We start from the raw sequence: 20,527 nt of genomic DNA, 5'->3' as shown, positions 1-20,527 counted from the left end.
GTCATTGTGCTGATTGAATATCAGTCCGTGTTTTCACCCCAAGAAAAAGAGGACACATGCCCCGCCTCTGCCCCTGCCACACCGGCCGCACCTATGGCACATCCCACCCCTTGTCACACCCAACCCCGCCCACTGTCACTCCACCTAAGGGTGTCCTACCCTCGCCTCCTTTACCTTACTGTAGTATTCTGATGGTCTAGTGACCTCCTCGGGGCAGGAAAGAGCCCCCTTTTTCCTGCTCCGCGCGGTTGCAGACTGTCTTACTGCCTCCCCTCCCGGTGCTGATTCAAAATGGCTGCCGAGAGTTCAAGCAGTGACCTTGCAAGACTTCTGCAGAACTACCTCAATTTAGATTATAATTTCCACATGTGTTTTAGCAATTTAGGCATGAGAACAAAAAGAGTGTTGGTGACAAGAAAAAGTCTGTTCCAGGAAGAATGTTGATAAAAAAAAGTTTTATTAATACACAGTCCTAAACTGTAGTACGTATGCTATGTAAATGGACCCATCGCACACTGTGCTTCAGCTCTCAGGCCTTCCTCAGGAGTCCTGTTTGTAATGCAGGGTATTTGCCCCCCAAAATGGGACACTGTGATCATACAACCAACAAAGAGTGGAAAATGCCTGCCTCTGGCCTTTTATTCCTTTTGGGACTATCAATAACCCAAGGATTTTCAGCCTGTGCATTTTGACTGTTGCTGCTATTCAGATAATTCTCAAAAGTTTGCCTAAAGTTAGGTGCAAAGATGATGCTGGCTAAGGAGAAAATTCTATATATAGCACCTAAAAAATAGGTGCAGAAATCAGTGCCAACAAAGCGTATTCTATAAGTGGTGCCTAGATTTATTTATTTATTTTGTCACATTTATACCCCACATTTTCCCACATGTTTGCAGGCTCAATGTGGCTCACATTAAACCGAGAAGGCAATCGCCAACCCAGTTATTAATCAATTACAATATATTGTGGTAAACAGAGAGTGTAGAAGAACAAGTTGAAAGGAGGGAAAAAGGAAAGGAAAAAGAGTCCAAAATAGTCCATTAATGTATTGCTTTGGAGGACTTTAGGATTTACGTTGGATCCTGGGAGTAGGCTTTTTTGAATAAGCTGATCTTGAGTAATTTCCTAAAGTTAAGATGATTTTGGGTAGTTTTGACAGCTTTTGGTAAAGCATTCCATAATTGGGTGCTGATAAAGGAAAAGGAGGTAGTATAAGTAGATTTATACTTGAGGCTGTTGCAGTTAGGATAATGGAGGTTTAGGAATGAACGGGATGTTCTTGATGTATTCCTAGAAGGAAGGTTGATTAGGTTATTCATGTATCCTGGGACTTCTCCATAAAGAATTTTGTGGACTAAGGCACAAATTTTGAAGTTAATTCTTTCTTTTATTGGGAGCCAGTGTAATTTTTCTCGAAGGGGCTTAGAATTTTCAAATTTGGATTTACCAAAAATTAATCTGGCTGCTGTATTTAGGTGCATTATATAGAATATGCTTAGCTGATATCTCAGTGACTAAACTACGCGCCTCCAATTATATAGAATATGCTTAGTTGATATCTCAGTGACTAAAGCTACGCGTCTCCATTTACACCAACAAAAATGTGGCGTAAATCCCGGCACATAGATTTAGGCACACTGGACCTTATTCTGTAACTATGCACATAAATTTCAGAATGCCCACCAAATGCCATTTCCCCGCACATAACCACGCCCTTTTAGCCTGCGCACGTTAGAAGTTAGGTGCACAGCATTACAGAATGCACTTAGCGCGTTGTGCATGTAAATTCTAATTATTGCCAATTAGTGTTCATTATTGCTTGTTAAGAAGTGTTATCAACACTGATTAGCTTGTTAAGCCAATTAAGTTATGCGCATTGTTATAGAATGTGCTTGGATTTTGGTGTGGATCTCTAGAATATAGAATTCAGGGGCAAGGGCCTAAAAAATCAGTGCCCTGGAATCACACCTGACTTTAGGTGCAGCCTATGCACCAACTGAAAATTGGAAATCACTGTGTCTAAATTAGACGTGTATCCCTATTATTCTATAACTACGTGCATAAATTTTAGGAACGCCCTCGTTCCGCCCATGACCCTCCCATTTCCGTGCCCCCTTTGTGAACTCCCATTTAAAATTTAGGTATGGATCCTGTGCCTAAATTTATGTGTGTATATTGCAATGAAATCTAATTAGTGCCAATAATTGCTTTTCAGCAAGCCAATTAGCGCTAAATAGCTCTTTATTCAATTAAACTGTGCATCGATATTGAGCAGGGGCTCAAAGTTCCACATGCAGGCTAAGCGTGAATTCTATGGGGGCCGTTTACTAAGCTGCGGTAGCTTAGTACCACAGCTTAGTAAAAGACCCTGTATGTTAGCAATTACACACATAATTGCCATTATAGAATACCAGTGTTAAATCATAAGTTACGCACCTTACTTTAGGCTTGAGCACTTATGCTAGCACAAAGGCTGCTGATAATCAATTCTCACACCTAACTGCTGTTAATTAGGCAAGTAGCTGATAGTATTCTATAACCTGCGCAGGTAAATACTAGGAATGTCCACGTCCCTACCGGGCCTATGCCCTCTTGCAGTTACATGTTGAGGATTTTGCATGCGCAATTTGTAGAATCCCGACTAAGGGCAGTTACAGACGTAACTGCTAATCAGTTCTAATTTGTGCCAATTAACATCAATTATACCAATAATTAGTTAACGCTAATTATTAAATTAAGTTATACGCATAATTTACACTACTCTATAACTTGTGTGCATAATTTAGCACACACATGTACAAAATTAGGGGGAATAGTTCTACCCCTGCCTCTCTATTCAGATATTCAGCGCTGGCTGCTATCCGTATAGCAGTGCTGAATATTCAGATTTTATTTAACCACCAAACCTGGCATTTTTGTTTTTAAATGCCAGCCACAGCGGTTGAATGTCTGGCTGATATTTTCATGGGATTGAAAATGGAGTGTGGACTGATAATAAAGATATAGATTAGCTCCGTTATCTGTACACTGAATATCTTTATTCGGGCTCTTCTATTGGAATTTAATAACCTCTGCAGAATGGCTTACAGGATGTAAACAGCAGCATCCAGGCCTGCACGAATTTACAGCAGATACCTTTTGACTTAAATGCTAATCTAAACTGTACCTTACTATTATTTTATTATAATTTGTTGTTTTTATGTATGTGATTTTACATTTTTGTCAATGTAAACTGCTCAGATATTAATACTTGAAACTTTTACAAATACATTATGGCTTGATTTTGTATCGAGACAAAACACTTCATCCTGGCAGTAGGGACCCAATTAATATCCATCAGAACAGCAAACAGCTTCTCAGTGCCAGGAAGCAGATTTGCATAAGAGGCAGCTAGAGTGCTGAGTCATCCCCATGGCTCTTCAGTCAGGATTACTCTCAGAACATAAATATTCATTTCCGCTGTACAGATATCTTCATCCTTTAACTGTAGCTGGATGACGATATCTCTAGGGGCAGCAGAAAAACAAGGTTTAGATGAAAGATCCAGGTAGTAATCATGGAGGTAAACAATATTTTCCTCTAGTGAAAACCTTAAGGTCCTCATTTCCCAGGAAGCACGTTTAAACAGTGGTGGCAATTTGTGTGGCATTTTAGTCTATTTTGAGGCTAAATTGCCCTGCTCTCTTTGACATTATGTTCAGTAGTAAATTTATGTGCCTGTCAAGGTAAAAGAATCCGTGGAGCATCATTGATGTGGCTGCTGCTGTTTACAGGAGTTGCTAAGGGATGGAGAGGAGGTGCAGTAACAGCCTGAGTCACTTCCAGCACACCACAGAACTTCATCTCAGAGGAGCAGAGTGCAATATAATGAGCAATTAATTTAGGTTGTATTTAGAGAGCATAGAAGGAGGAGGAAAAGCTTAAAAATATATCAACCTTAAAGTCAAGCATCGACTTATCTAATATGTAGATAACTGGATTCTTTCTAGCATGCAAAATCTTCTGTTTCTCCAGCGTATAAATTCTCCAAAGATGAGCATCCACTTTGAAGGTCAAGTAAGTCTTGTGCTGAGATGAGTGGAAAGAACTATGTGGTCTTAATCTCAAGCAAAAACAGTGAGGCCCAAAAGCAAAGATTCAAATTTCTCTAAACCAAGCGGGATTTTATTGTAGAGTCTATATTCTACTTGTTGAGAGGACTCAACACAGCTGTTTTTTTGGCATCAGTGCCTGCGTCAGAAGTCATTCAACATTTACATAAATAAAAACATAATAAAAATAAGCTAAAAACATATAAGCATGCATAAAAACAACTCATGAGACCTCATGTGATTGAGAAACAAAAAATGGTATAAATATACATAATCATAAAACTCAGGAATCATCATTTGATAATGTAATATAAAAAAAGATGAACATTGAAAGAAAAAAACAGAATGAACATTAAAAAAATATATAAATATTACCATTTGAACAACGGCCATGAAAATATCAAATATATGTGAACAATAGTAATTATATGTGAACAATAACAAAAATAATATTGCAATTAACAACTACAGTATGAAATCAATCAATCATAATTAATGAAATTGGTGTATAAAAACAAATGAATAAAAATATGCGATAATACAGAGTATGACATTTTCTGAGCCTTCATTTTGTGAATGTGCTCATATGTCACAATGATTAGCAAATATAGGTGCCCTTTTACCAAATGGCAGTAAAAGGTGGCCCATGGTGGCATCAGTGAGTGGGATTGCTGTGTGCCGAGGCCACCTGCTGCGGGTAAAAGTATTTTTAAAAAGGGGCAGTTAGGCATGATTTCTGGTTGTAAGCGCTATTCTATAAACTGTGTCTAACTTTAAGTGCAGCTTATAGAATAGCACTTTTCTTGGCATCATATTCAGGGGGCCCTTTTACAAAGGCATGTAAGGGCCTATGCGCGTCCAGCATGCGCAGCATTACCATCCTGCTACCGTGTGCCCCAGGTAGCAATTCTGAACTTGGCGTGTGCCGAAAACACAAGGTAAAAAATATTTTCTATTTTCTACTGCGTGGTGCTTACCCAGTGGTAAAAAGCAGTGGGTGCGTGCTGCATGCATGAGGTAGCGCATGAGACCTTACCGCAAAGTCAATGGGTGGCAGTAAGTTCTCAGGCCGAAAGTGGACACGCCCTGATTTTATTTTTGCTGCACGTCCATTTTCAGGCCCCTTATTAAAAGGCCCTTCTTCCAGGATGTGGCAAAAACTGGCCGGATGCTCGCCCCAAAAATTCGCACGCACTGCCACAAGCCACTTTGTGTCGCAGTTTAGTAAAAGGGCCCCAAAGAATCTAGCCCAAAGCGGTCTGGGATTTATTTTCAAAGCAAAATTCCATATTTTTTTCACACAAGTTGTTTATTTCTGCAAAGTCTCTCTACCTTTTATGAAGTCTTCAGCAGAAGGTGCATGTATCAAAAATGGGCAAGCAAAGTGACTTGAAATTTTATTATCAGAGCTTTGCCCAAAACATGAATCTGATGTCACCCCATTTATTGCCATTCACCCTTGAGGGAATATTGCACATGGATTCACATCACTGCATTGTCACTTTGGTGTCAAATAAAGAAATGGTTTATTATTATGGTTTATGGTTTATTAAGAGTTGCTATACCACTCTAGTTGCCATGGCAGAGCAGAGTGGTGTACAATCTAAAAACAACTAGAAAGAGGAAAAGAACTCCATTAATGATTGGAAAGACATGCATTCAAAACTGGAGAAAGCGTGAGAGTAGGGGAAAAAAACCATAAACAATAGAAGGTTTCAGAGGTCCCTTCCTTACTGTATCACACTGGGCTGTTTGATGAAGTTTGGTCTTCAAAGGTTTGTTTAAAGAGCCAGGTCTTCAAATTAATCTTGAAAGACTTAAGTGAAAGGTCACTGAGAAGAGGGAGGAGTAGAATATTCCAAATGTGGGGAGATGGGAAGAAAGGCACAATGTCTAGTAGTTTCTAAATGGACAAATATTGGGCTAGGGAGCACTAGGTGATAATTGTTTATACAATAAAGGAGAATAGGGTATGGTAAAACATGAAAAGTATTCGGGAGAATCAAACCTAAAAACCTTAAAAGTTAGGAGAGCTATTTTGTAAATAATCTGGTATTCAGCAGGAAGCCAGTGTTGGTGTTTGAGCAAAGGAGTGATGAACAGCGGACTCAGTAAAGGAGTCTGATGGCAACCTTTTGCAGTGTCTGTAGTTTTTTTTTTTAGAGTGGAGCACGGTAGACCAGCGTAAATGACGATACAGTAATCTAAACATGAATTAAATGAAGAGAGGATGAGGGTATGAAAGCTATTATGATCAAAGAAGTGGCGGGCCATCTGCAACTGATGAAAAGTAAAAAAGCAAAGCTTTGATAAATGCGAGATGTGAGTTAGGAATAAAAGGAATGAGTCCAGAATTATTCCTAAATAGCAGAAGAATGAGACCGGTTGGTTCAATTATCCAAGAAGGGAAACTGGGGAAGCTAGAGGCGCTATGGAGCCAAAGACCCAGCAGGCAACTGTTTTGTCCTTGTTACGTACTAGCTGATGTTCTAGAAGCCAGTTCATTACTAATACTGAGTCAAGGCAGGTCTGTAGTGGAGTGATTGAGAGAGAAGAATCTTTTGGGGGAAAATAAGAAGGATGTCATCTGTGTAGAAGTAAGCTGAAATGCCAAATGATTGAAAGAGAACTGCCAAGGGACTGAGGAACAAATTAAATAGAAGAGAGAAGAGAATGGAACCTTGTGGGACCCCACATGAGAATTCACGTTTCTGGGAAATAAAGGTCAGAGTGAGTACTTGGAATGAACAGTGTGAGAGAAAAGAGGTGAACCAGGAGAGGACTTCACCAGAAATTCCCAAAGAGGCCAAGTGGGAAAGCAGAAGAGTGTGATTAACAAGATCAAAGGCTGCCAAAAGGTCAAGGGACACAGCTAGAACCATTTTATGTTGATCAAAGTAAGAGTGTAATTTACTGAGTAGTTTCTGTGTTGAAATGTGCCCGAAAACTGGATTGATGGGGCTGTAAAGCTAGTACCTTCTCCGAGAAATTAGAAAGTTGTGTGAAAACAATTTTGTCCAGTATTTTGGACATGAAAGAAAGATTGGAAACTTGGAGATAAAGGGCAGGTATGGTTGGGTCTAAGTTTGGCTTTTTCAAAAAAGGACATACTATGGCTGTCTTCCATGGATCAGGGAACTGACCAGTAGTAAGGCTAGGTGTTAGAGTTGATAAAAATGTGGGAAGCAATCCTAGTTCAGGAATCTTAAGCCATGGAGAGGGAATAAGGTCACAGTGGAGGTAGGTGGATCTCACTGTAGAAATAACCATTTTGAGTGAGTGAAGAGATGGTATTTGGATGGAAGGGGGATGGAAGGGGGGTACCAGTAGAAGGAAGTGCTGGGGAACATATGGAGATTGGATGCAGAGTAGCTAAAAGAGGTTTCAAAAGCAAATTATTTTATTGACAAAATATGATAAAAGAATCTCTACAGAAGGGATCTTACTTACATCCTTACACGAAGACAGATGAAATAGTTGGCGATAGAGTAGATATATGTCCTTTGAAGGATTTGGTTAATTCAATAATTTATTCTGAATGTAAGACCTTTGGTCTTCCTAAGAGCAGCATTGAACTTGCGGTGAAGGTTTTTACAATTCTGTGAATTTAAGGGTGTGATATTTTCTCCAGAGACATTCTGCACAACGATAACAGCATTTAAGCGATCAGAGATCAGCTGAGAACCAAGGACAATTGCGAGGAAGTTTAGTTTGATGGAAACTTTTTGGTGCGAATCGAATGCCAGGATGTCTAGACTCAACACAGGCTGTATTCCGTGATCTCTGGGATTTACTTTGGCTGCAAACATCGATCACAAGTGACCTTTCTATTGTGTTTACTGCTTTTGTTTTGTGTTTCATCAATACTGCCCACTCAGTAGGACTCCTGAGGAAGGCTGGGAAGCCGAAACACAGTCTGTGTTGAATCTAGACCTGTTTGGAACTGTGGACTTGTATCCAGTTGTGCTTAGGATTGCACATATATAACTATGAATAAAGACCTTTATATCACCATCTTGAGTCATCTTGTTACTGTATTACCTCCGCTCCTGGGATTTGCCTGATCTGTTTATGCCATTTCCAAGTCCCAGACTGTAACCAAACTCTGAAGCTGCCATCAAAGCTCACTCCAGCTATGAGATCATTTAAGTTTAGCTGTAATTGGATTCTATCCATTTGCTATATAGTGATTCTCTAACCCCCTCCCCCTCAATATTCAAAACCATTTAACTGACCAGGAACATACATGGCCAGATAAATGGCATTTAACCGGCTATCCAGCGATATTCAGTTGCACAGCTTACTGCCACCCATTTTGTAGACGGTGGCTCCTGCGTTATCCGTGTGCTAACCAGATAGCTCACGGTTATGTAGATGCACTATATGCTATCTGTTTAGCTCAGAAACACCCACTCTCTGCCCCTGACACACCCCTTCAAAAAATGTAGAAATATTTTAGCACGCAGTTAGTGAGCGTAGATTTCAAAGTTACTGCTGGATGCAAGGCTGCCAAGAGGTGGGGGGACAAAATTCCCCGGGCTTGGGCCTCCAGGGGGAGGGGCCCGGTGCCGCCTCCGCAGTCCGGCCCGCCCGCCCTCCGTCGCTCCCTGGCATTGAACTTAAGCGCCTCACCTTCGAAAGCATAGCAAGCAGCGGCAGACGACTCCTTCCTTCTGTGTCCCGCTCTCGCCAGACGTAACTTCCACGAGGGCGGAACACGGAAGGAAGGAGTGGTCTGCCGCTGCTTGTTGGTGTGCTTTTGAAGGTGAGGCGCTTAAGGTCAGTTCAGAGGGCCTAGGGGTGGAGAGAGGGCCCAGTGGCGGGTGGAGGGGGGGCCCGGCGACCTTGGGTGGGGGAGGCCCCGTGGGCGGCCTTGTCCTGAGCCTGGTCCAGTCTCTTGGCGGCCCTGGCTGGATGCCTGAATGTGTCTCATGGTGCTCCATTTTTTGTTGCATTAGGCACATGTTAACACCTAACACGGCTTAGTAATAGGGCCCCATAGTTAGACTATAAAAGATCAAGAAGAAGAAAATTCTACAGTAAGAATTATTTAGTGAAAAAAAAAACAGAACCACAATCTCACACAGTGGAAACGCCTTTCTGATTGTGTGAGATTAACACAATGTTTTGGAACACCCTGACACATCCCTGGCCACACCCCCTTTTCAGATTTGCGCCATTGAAGTCAGGCATTTTGCTTTATAGAATAGTGCGCAGCAAGATGTGGGCGCAAATATTAAGACTGCCAATTGATATCAATAATTGATTATTAGTACCCAATTATTGGTGTTTCTGAGCTCATTAGTCAATTTATTTGTGCGTGCAGCTCTGAAACAATCACAAAGCTGGGCATTGAAATTTGGGCACAATATAGAATCTGGGGGATAAAGGGTAATTCTATAACTGGGTGCTGGCATTTACATGCCCTTTGTGCACATAAGTTTATAGAATACTGTCACCTGCACACTTAATGAAAGTAACAGCAGCGCTATTTTATAGTAGCATAGTAGATGATGACAGATAAAGACCTGTACAGGCCATCCAGTCTGCCCAACAAGATAAATTCATTACATATTCTATGATGTAATACTTCAGATGTACACCTGATCTTGATTTGTCCTTGCCATTTTCAGGGCACAAGCCATAGAAGTCTGCCCAGTACTGTCCTTGTTCGAAATTTCTGAAGTTGTCAAAGCCCCTGAAGAGCTTCTCTGCAGCTCATCCAAATCTATTCAGCCATGATCAAGACCACATAAGTCTGCCCAGCGCATGAACGGTGTTGTTCCCTATCCTCCGCTAAGCTCCTTTGGATCCATTCCTTCCAAACAGGATACCTTTGTGTTTATCCCACACATTTTTGAATTCTGTTACCATTTTCATCTCTACCACCTCCCGCGGGAAGGCATTCCAAGTATCTACCATTCTGTCTGTGAAAAATTACTTCCTGATCTTATTCCTGAGCCCCCCCCCCTCGCAACCTCAGTTCATGCCCTCTAGTTTTACTACCTTCCCGTCTCTGGAAAATGTTTGTCTGCGGATTTATACCTTTCAAATATTTGAATGTCTGTATCATATCATCCCTGTTTCTCCTTTCCTCCAGGGTATACATGTTCAGGTCAGCAAGTCTTTTCTCGTATGTCTTGCTATGCAAACCCTGTACCATTTTTGTCACTTTTCTCTGAACTGCTTCAAGTCTTTTTACATCCTCGGCAAGATGCAGCTTCTAAACCTGAACACAGTACTCCAAACAGGACCTCACCAATGACTTGTAAAGGGGCATCAACACCTCCTTTCTTCTGCTGTTTATATACCCCTCTCTGTGCAGTCTAGCATCCTTCTGGCTGCAGCCACCACCTTGTCGCATTGTTTCATCACGTTGAGATCCTCGGACACCATCACCCCCAGGTCTCTCTCTTATAGGAGCACACATAAGTGGCATGGGGGGAATTTTATAAACTGCACTCAAAAATGGGCACTGAAAAAAGTTGGTGCCAAGCGCTATTCTATAAAGGGCACACATTCTTTGTAGAATAGCACCTAGAGCCAATTCCTGTGCCTAACGTTTGGTGCCAGACTTACGCTTGCTGAAATTTGGTATAAATATTGGGGGCCCATGTTTTCTATAATTATGCGTGTAACTTTTCGGAATGCCTCTGACATGCTCTTGCCCCTCCCATGACTATGCCCCGTTTGGGGATACACGCCTTGAGAGTTAGGCACCCTGCCTTATTGAATAGCGCGCAGCCAGATGCACATGCAAATTTTAATGAGTGCCAATTAATATCACTAATTGGTCATTGGTACCCAATTATTGATGCTTCAGAGCTCGTTAACCCATTAATTTGTATGCACATATCAGCAACGTTCCTACATTTGTGCACCATATATATAATAAGGGCAATAGCACATAAATATGAGGGAGAATAAGCATGGGTGGGACTAACTTTAAAAATACTGTATGTTATACACTTTCCTGCCGCATTTACGGACCCACCATTATGCCAATTTATGGCTGGTGTAACTGAGGTAATATAAATGTTAGGTACACTGATGGCATTTTATACCATGTGTATCTGAGCACCCATGTGTATCTGAGCATCCATGTGTTGTAGAATAATCTCCTAACTCATGTTATCGAGGCACCAAAATGGAGGTGCCCTTTTGAAGAATTGCTCTTGTGGAGGGGCCTAATCAAACAGGGTGCCCAAGTTTTCCTGAGGGCGTCCTTGCAGGACGCCCTTGGGAAGGGGCAGGAAACCCGTATTATCGAAACAAGATGGACATCCATCTTTTGTTTCGATAATACGGTCGGGGATGCCCAAATGTTAACATTTAGGTCGGCCTTAGAGATGGTCTTTCTTAGAGATGGTCGTCCCCAGAAGGGTAAGGCAAAGTTGTAACATATAGATGAGTAAGAAAGTAGGAAGAATTTGAAAGTAAGGTGACTGATTTGAAGAAAGTTGCAAATGAGGTCAGAGAGATGGTTAAATATTATCTCAATTAGGCTAGGAGTGGATAAACATGTCCCGCTGCAGTATGTGCAGCCCGAGTCAATCCTTGTGTGTTTGAGTGAGACTAACAAGTTAGTTACTTCTTCCATTAAAGGCTTGGTTGAAGAGCCAAGCTTTCACCTGCTTCCTGTGGAATGGAGTGGAGGAGTGGCCTAGTGGGGAGTGGCCATTGGAGGAGTGGCCTGGTGGGGAGTGGAGGAGTGGCCTAGTGGTTAGAGCACTGGTCTTGACATTCAGAGGTGGCCAGTTCAAATCCCACTGCTGCTCCTTGTGATCTTGGGCAAGTCAAACCCTCCATTGCCTCAGGTATAAACTTAGATTGTGAGCCCTCCAGGGACAGAGAAATATTCAATGTAACTCACCTTGAGCTACTACTGAAAAAAGGTGTGAGCAAAATCCAAATAAATAAACCACATATTCCTTTTCCCCTTTAAACTTACCCCAGTCAATGGTGTAAATAGCTGCACTCAAGCGATTTTGTAATGTCACTTTAGAGACAGGGGAAGCAACCATGATAATATTCAGTGTCACACATCCTTGGTGCAGGGGATTTTTGTTGCTACACCAATTACCCCTGCAAAGCATAGACCCTGTTTTAATTTCCAGGTTTTCAAATTAATTCTGCAGACCCATCTCTCCCCTTCTCAGGTTTTAGGCAGTTTCCTGATTAATTCACAGGCCCAGAGTGCCTTCTGGGCACAGTGTTACACAAGCTGCACATATTAATTTAAATCTGTCTCTGTTGGGCCTCTTTAATTTCAAAGAAGCTCTCCAGCTACCAGTGAACAGACAAGTCTGGGGCAAAATAGTGGTCACATGTGAATGAGTTGAGAAAGGAAATGATTTTATGGTATAATAAAAAAAATGTTTTCAGTGTAAACTGGGAAATTTCTCTAAACAGCTGCTGCCAGAGGGAAAAAGAGTAGTCATGTCTTTCATGGATTTAATACAGTTGCAACAGATGAGATTTGAAAGGCTGACATTGGACAACTGATGGCCTTTATCAGAGCTCTCCCTCAGAAACAGCAGTGGAGAGGCTGACGCTGACTCAGCCAGGGATATGGTTGTAAATGCATCATCCAGCATAATTATTGAGAAACCAGAATATGGTCTCCTATTAATTAGCTGGAGTTTCGGAGATCTGTGGTACAATGCTGATTCCTTTATATAAGAAGAATGAAAAATGAAAATGTGAAAAGGAAGTACCAAGTGAGAGCTGCTGTGTGGGCCAGAACAAGGAGCAGGAAGATGACTAGTGATCTGTTCTGCCTTTCCCATCCATTTCCTTCACTTCTTCCTTCTTTACCATCCAGTCTCTTTTCTTCTTCCGCAAATGAATATTGGCTTGGCCGGTTAAGTTTAAGCAGCCAAAAATAAAATGGGTATTCAGTGCCGGTCATCAGAAATGGTCCGAAATTGAATAGCCAGGCTCAGCTCAAATTGAGGGATTTAGCCGGCCTGCCTCCCACGGTCTGAATATCGGTCCCTAGATGCACAAATTTACTGTTATAGAATACTAGTTTAGGGATCCTTTTACCAAGCTGTGGTAAAAAGTGCCCTGCAGTAGCGGCTTGGGCCTTTTTTGCCATGTGCCAGGGCCCTTTTTACTGCAACTGGTAAAAAGCCCCTAAAAATGACATGGCCATGCGATAAAATTACATGTACCACGTGGCCATGCGGGGGAGCAACACACCACCACCCATTGAGGTGGTGGTAAGGGCTCCCATGGTAACCCAGCGGTAATGGGGCAGTGCGTGGCATTGCCCAATTACTGCCGAATTAGTGCTGTGCTACAAAATATGAAATTATTTTCTATAGTGCCAGAAATGGGGCGAGGTCAAGGTGGAACTACCGCCGGCGGCCACATTGGGCCAGCGGTAGTTCCAGGTTGTCGCACAGCAACAAAGTTTGCCTTAGTGCCTAGATTTTGAGCACCTAACCTTTAGCCCCCTTTGTAGAATTGCCCCCCTTGGCGCACTATTGGCACCTAATGTAGGTGCCAGCTGATAGAATTGGTATCTGAGGCAAAACCTATTATGTTTCTTGACAAACTTTTTCTCTTTTTAAAATCTGGCTGCATCATAATTGTTTCTCTTTGCCATTGTTGTTATTTTTACCCTAGGTACGCCTCATGATTACTGATGCTGCAAGACACAAGCTCCTTGTACTGGCTGGCCAGTGCTTTGAAAACACGGGAGAACTGATTCTCCGGTCAGGATCTTTTTCCTTCCAGAACTTCATTGAGATCTTCACCGATCAGGAGGTTTGTGCATTCATGTAAAATCATAAACCCTGACCATACAAATATACAGATCCTTCTACTAAGCAGCAGTAAGCACTAATGTGTGCCTTCCATGCGCCAAATTGTACCACCGTAGGCGTGCTCAGGTGCCCTGTGGTAGTTTTAGGCATCAGCGCACCTAGCACTTCCCCAGTGCTAGAAAATACTTTGTATTTTTTGTATGGGGGAGGGGGCGGAAAGTAGGCATGCCCAGCACAGCTACATTGCCGTAGCCAACTGATTAGCACATGGTTTGCGCGTAAGCCCTTTCTGCCTACTAAATAGGTATCATTAAGGGCTCACACGCTAATGGCCGCGTGCTAATTTGGAAATTAGCCTCTGGCCATTTATGGGAAAAATGGAAATACGGCCATTTTACAGCTGCGTTAAAAGTGGCCTCAGTGTGCAGGAAAAGCCACGCACTAATCATAGCACATAGATCCTTTTAGCGCAGCTTAGAAAAAGGGCCGCATAGCCTTAGGCAAAATGTGAAATATTTCTGTCAAATAATTGAATAGCACTGGTAATTCTTGTATCCCTCAGAATGTCACTTAATTCCTCTTTAAGATAGAAAAAAGCAAGGAAATTCATGATGGAATCTTGAGGGACAGTTGGGGGGGGGGGGGGGAGTTATCATTGTGGGCTACCATTATGACAGGTTGTTTTACCACTAACTCATGCTATTACAACACAGGTCCCATTTTATGCAATTAGACCTAGTTACTAATAACTGGGGTTAACAGTAAAATAACACATTTTAAAGGTAGCCCATGTTGGTAAGTTTCCCCTCTGAGAATTAAAGGTAAAGACATAGATGAAGAATTAATAACTTGAATGCTGCAGAGCCAATTAAATAGGCAAGAGGAGAACCAAGACAAGGTAAATTAGAAACTGCAGGAGAGGAGAGAGTTTTTGTAGCATAGAAAGCTCATTAGTGTCAGGAAACAGTCTATAAGATGCAGGTAAATTAGGAAGAGATCGACGGAAACAGAAGAACAAAATCCCTCACACAAATCAGACAAGTAATCAAAGCACAGCGAAGGTGACACCAAAGAAGGAGCTAGATGATGTGTAGTTTCATACAGAAGTTTAATTCAAACATCCAATGGACTCAACACAAATTGTGTTTCGGCCACAAAGGCCTGCCTCAGGAATCCCTTCAGAATAGATGTATTCAACATTCTAGTCCTCTGTAGCATCTAAAGTCAACACACCTTAACACACACAGTGTAATCGCTTGAGCTATCATAGCCACTAGTTCAAAAGTGAAGCTTCACTGTGTGTAATTGCTTGAGCTATCAAAAATGCTGGTATACAATAATGCCAAGAGCGTTGATGTGCAAACCGCTTGGGTAAAGTTGCGTATCATACAGGACAAGCAGAGAAACTGCTATTCTGCAGTTATCAACTGTGGCTGAGACTGTGTAATTGACTCCTGAGGCAGGCACACATGGTGCTGAAACGCAGTTCTGCATTGAGTCGTTTTTAGACAACAAACCACTTGCTTTGGAAGAGCATTGGAATAGCCTAGTAGTTAGTGCAATGGACTTTGCTCCTGGGGAAACTGGGTTCAATTCTTATTGCAGCTCTTTGTGACTCTGGACAAGTCACTTAACCCTCTATTGCCCCAGATATAAATAAGTACCTGTATGTATTATGTACCGCTTTGAATGTAGTTGCAAAAACCACAGAAAGGCGGTATATCAAGTCCCATTCCCTGTTGAGGCAAGAGCTGGCTGCCAGAGCTTTTTCAGGTCCTGACTGATATCAAATGCATGACCCATATCCATATATGTTTTTTATTCTCATGTATTAAAAATGAAGACATGCATGGTCTTTGTCACGAAATGCCTAGCACCCACCTGGGGCTAACCTTGCAGCCACTTAGTCTGTGCCCAGCACTGCTCAGGCCCGCCTGCACCTGGGCATGTGCTGTATACTAGCACCCTCCTCCCACAGACTGAGCCCTACTTGCTTCTGGGCGAGCTACTCTCAGGTTATTTCCCGGTGATCTCTAGGACACTGGAGCCACATGCCCAGGGGTCCCACAGTTCCTAGAAAGTACCCACAGACCCAACACACAAACCACCAGGATACTTAGAGGCATATTTTCAAAGCACTTTGGGAGGCTAAGTTCCATAGGTTTCTATGGAACTTTGGGAGGCTAAGTGCTTTGAAAATGAGCCTCTTAGTCAATCCAGGACAACAGAGCCAATAAACTAACAGGTTTATTGCCACAGTAGAACAGTGAAAGCTTGAAAGACAGGTGAAAAAGTACAGCAAGCAATAACAGATAATCAAAACAAGGACCAGCATTAAAAACTATCTAACACTTGTTACTACCTGGGGAGTTTCAGGAAATTAACTGCTCACAAGTCTTGAACAGGGTCTCAGGACAGAGATGTTTCTCCTCTGTTCTTCTTAGCTGATACTGGGGAAAATCTGGTATCTCCTGGCTAGATTTGAACTCCAGGGCCAATCAGAGCCCAAGGCACCAGCCTTGAAAGTATCTGGCTAATGGTACTGCAGATTGTGTATCACCAAGCTTAGGGGGTCTTTTACTGAAGCTTAGCTTGAGTCATCTGCAGCAGGGCTCTTAGTTTTTGGGTGGGCATGACCCATGCATTTCCTCTCTGTCCCCCCCCCCCCCATGAAGATAAATACCTTGGCTGGCAGGGATCTCCGAACCCTGCCAGCTGAAGAATCTTATGGAGTTTGCCAAGGCCCAAAGTCTCATCCCCGCGCCATGCTTATCCAGCCACCGACACTAACCCCCCCTGCATGCATGATCAGTTCAACTAGCATCCACATGCACGCATGCATGGTGGTGCCAGTTGAACTGAGCATGTGCAAGAGGTGAGGGGAGGGAGCAGTGCCGGCGTCAGCGGCTGGAAACATACTGCTGACTGCTTCGGGGTTCAGACTGCTCAGGGAACTCCAGGCAGAAAGGACTCTTCAGCTTGTGGGGCCCTGGGATCCCCATCAGCTACACCAATGATGCACGTCACCACTGGGTGGACCTGAAGTGAAACTGGGTGGGCCCTTGCCCATCCGGGCCCACCAGTGGCTAAGCCACTGTATTGACCTAACAGAAATTACATACCTAGCTCCTTTTATATACTGACCTCAGAGTATACACATGCTGATAGGAATCGGATCCTCAAAATTTACTTCAAAAACCGAGAAAAATAGTTTCTGTGGGAAAAATGTTTGGATTTTTCCTGACGTCTCAAGAGAGACTCAAAAGAAGCGAACTGTTTCTTCTGTTATGTCTAGGGGTTCTCCAATTGGAAGGCTTCTTTTTTCTTACGCTTCTTTGCAAATGTGTTGTCAGATTTAACTCTCAAAAACGTGGTTTTTTTTTTACCCCTTCTTGTCTATCAGTCTTTTTACTATAAAGAGAGTTGCTGTGGGAGAGGGTGAAAATGTTCATCATGCTGTAGTTGTGAAATTTTCTCTCTTATTAACTGGTTATAGCTAGAATGAAAGTCATTCATTTCTGTTTTGTTATTTTATTTTCTTAAAATTCTCCCTAATAATTCGTGGAATCCTCAAGTAGTGATCTGTAGAGAGTAATGAGGTTTAACTTTTCTTTTATTTATTGATTTGTGGATATTTTTTCTTCCTCATCTCCATTTATGTACAAGTATGTTGCTTGATTTGTAAAATGTTGAAATTCCGTAAATAAAATTTAAAAAAAAAGAGTGTACATGAACATGGCTACAGAAGGAGATATGGTTTTTGACCTCTAGCTGATGACTAGGCTAACAGAATTGATTGGAATAACTCCCCCCCCACCACAGACACACACACACACACATAAGTACATAAGTATTGCCATACTGGGAAAGACCAAAGGTCCATCAAGCCCAGCATCCTGTTTCCAACAGTGGCCAATCCAGGTCACAAATACCTGGCAAGATCCCAAAAAAGTACACACACTTCCCCGACCCAGTACAAATGAAGGCACAGTCCATTGATATGGAATGCAAAACAAATAGAATGAAACCAAAACAAACCTAAAAAAATCAACAACGAAAAAAAACCCAGAAGCAAATAGCAATGTTTGCTCTGCTGTAGGATAGAGTGATAGTTGTAGGTTTCAAAGAGCTGTTAAATTATTCATGGAGCCATTGACATTTTAATCTGAAATGCTTTCTACACATTAATTATAGCTATGTTGTGCGTATCAAAATTGTTCAGTTACCATATTATAAATCACCGTAGAAGTACCCTGTAATATGTTAGATGTTTGCGCTTGAAAAATTGTGCAGCAATGACTGTAGCAGTAATCAGGTGAAATCTGTTCTCCGAACACAAGCAGGACATGATGTTCTCACATAAGGGTGACATCTCCTGATGGAGCCTGGTACGGATGCTACCCAGCATGCTAGAAAAAATAGATGCCTTTAGCAGCTCCATACCGTCCATAGGTGAGTGCCTTCCTGCCCGACTCACATGCGGGAACAGCAGTCCTTTGTTTTATGAGGAGCTGAACAGTTATAATTTTTGGCTCTCCTCAGCATGGCCTACTTCTTCTTCATATGCCTTTTGTGGCCTATTTCACGGCTTTTTCCTATGGGTACACAGGATTTTATTTTCTCAATTGTTGTTTCTTTCCCTTTCTTAGCTGTTCCCTAGTGTTTTTGGCCTATATAAGTTTCTTTCCATTTTGGCGCGGCCCCACAGGCCCTCTTAGGCCTGAGCTCCTGACTTTGTTTTTGTTTAAAAAAAAAATTGAGCAGTTTGATTTTGCTGTGGCCAAGGAAGCTATGACAGTGCCCATGCATGGTTTCCTTCAGGCTGCATGATGAGAAATTGGGAGAACCCTCTTTCTGTGCAGCCAGTTCCTAAGAATGTGAACTCTTAGGAACTGGTTGCACGGATTCTAGAAGGCTTCCGGATTCAAAAAGCAGCAGCTTCCACACCATTCCAAGGTGATCAAATCCATCCTCAAAAGAGCCAGAATTACTAGGATCCATACCTTGGTGCGTGCTGCTGGGATGAGATGCTAGAACTTGGATTCTTTCGGGAGGAAAGTTTTTCAGGGCTCTATGCTCCTTTCCTGCATGCAGTCTTGCCAGCTCTATATGAGCATTTATTTGTGGAACTTGGTGCGCAATGTAGCAGAGTTTGAAGACACTCTGCCTACAGAGAAAGCCGCTCAACTCTGTGAGTTAGTAGCCAAGCAACAGGAGTGTTGAAAGCACTAAGCTCGGGTAACCTTTGATGCTTTCCATGAGGCATCCAGAGTCTCTGCTTTAGGTTTTTGAATGTGTAGACATACTTGGATGTGTGTTTCAGACTTGAACCCAGCAGTTCAGGAGAAACTTGCAGATGTTACTTGTCGAGGTGACAATCAAAGGTTGCTGACCTTATCAAGAAATACTTTGATACCATAAAGGTCCTCCTTCTGCCCTCCTCTCCCAGCTATCCCAGGGATCTCACTCCTGCCCCCAGCAGCAGAGACCCCAGAAGGCCTAGCCAGCTCCCCACTCAAAGCCAGGGACAAGTTTTGACTGGCTCCTTGAGAGCATAGCCGCACTAAAAGGAAACATCCTGGATGATCTACCAGTGGGAGGGAAGCTGAATTTTTTCAGCGACATATGGCTCCTTGTAACATCAGACCAGTGGGTTCTCAAAATAATCCAGGGGGTTTAAACCCTTCAGTGGCAGAAACCTCCTCCAAATTGGCCATCGAGAGCAGTAAGGTTCATCTCTCAGCACCTGGCCATGCATGCAGAGGAATTCTCTTGTCTTCTTCAGGCCCAAACAGTTGAGCCCCTACCACCAGGGAATGAAAGGAAGGGATTCTATTCCAGATTCTTCCTTGTGCCCAAAAAGACGGGGGGGGGGGGGGGGGTGGAGGGAGGATTTTGTCCCATCCTAGAGCTAAAGACCTGAACAAATATCTGGTCAAAGAAAAGTTCAGGTTGGTTTCCCTGGGCACCCTGCTTACCATGATTCAGGCAAACGATATGCTAGGATGCTTACATCCACATCAAGATAGGTCCTAGTCACAGGAAGTATCTTGGATTTCGAGTAAGGAAACACCACTACCAGTATCATATCCGGCCACTTGTCTCCCAGAGTTTTTACAAAGTGTCTTACCGTAATCAGGATTTTACTACATGATAGCTACAAATTTTACCTGGCATTTTTTGGTGGTGTTCCTACAATTTTTATTGCAGGTCATGCATTAACATTTGGATTAACATGCAATACCAGCTCCTAGTTAACTCTGAGTTAGCCAGTTAATGTGCGGTAAGTATAACACGGCTAGCTAACACTTCTACATCCACTCTCCAAGTACACCACATCCCCCTGAGTGAAAAAAATTCTAAAAAATTCTGCAACACAGAAACTGTTGCAAAACACCTTCACATAGCCACGTGGTAGCCTGTTTTCACGCATTAACTGCACAATAAGTGCTTAACACACTTTACTAAAAGGGTCCCTTTAGTGTAATAGAAGCAAAGGTTTAAAAGTAAGAAACAAAATTCAAATCGTGTATAGTATGAAACTTGATGACTGTGTATCACTTTACCCACTGGTTCTCAGCCTTTCTTCTGTTGTGACTGCAATTAAACAAAACAGAGCCCATTTTATTTTATGGTAGTTAAGTGATACAAGGGAAATTAAAT

At 42.4% G+C, this 20,527-nt stretch overlaps 1 protein-coding gene across 1 annotated transcript in view; it reads left to right on the top strand.

The window, feature by feature from the left end:
• The window catches only part of MAP1B (microtubule associated protein 1B), a 235,509-nt gene that overhangs the window by 144,171 nt on the left and 70,811 nt on the right, over positions 1 to 20,527 (top strand). Inside the window, 1 exon segment of the mRNA XM_030193303.1 lies at positions 13,725 to 13,865. Within this exon segment, the coding sequence (XP_030049163.1) occupies positions 13,725 to 13,865 (141 nt within the window).

Source organism: Microcaecilia unicolor, chromosome 2 (assembly GCF_901765095.1).
Source record: "Microcaecilia unicolor chromosome 2, aMicUni1.1, whole genome shotgun sequence".
Lineage (NCBI taxonomy): Eukaryota > Metazoa > Chordata > Amphibia > Gymnophiona > Siphonopidae > Microcaecilia > Microcaecilia unicolor.
The sequence above is the reverse complement of the archived record's forward strand: the minus strand, read 5'-3'. Positions and strand labels throughout refer to the sequence as shown.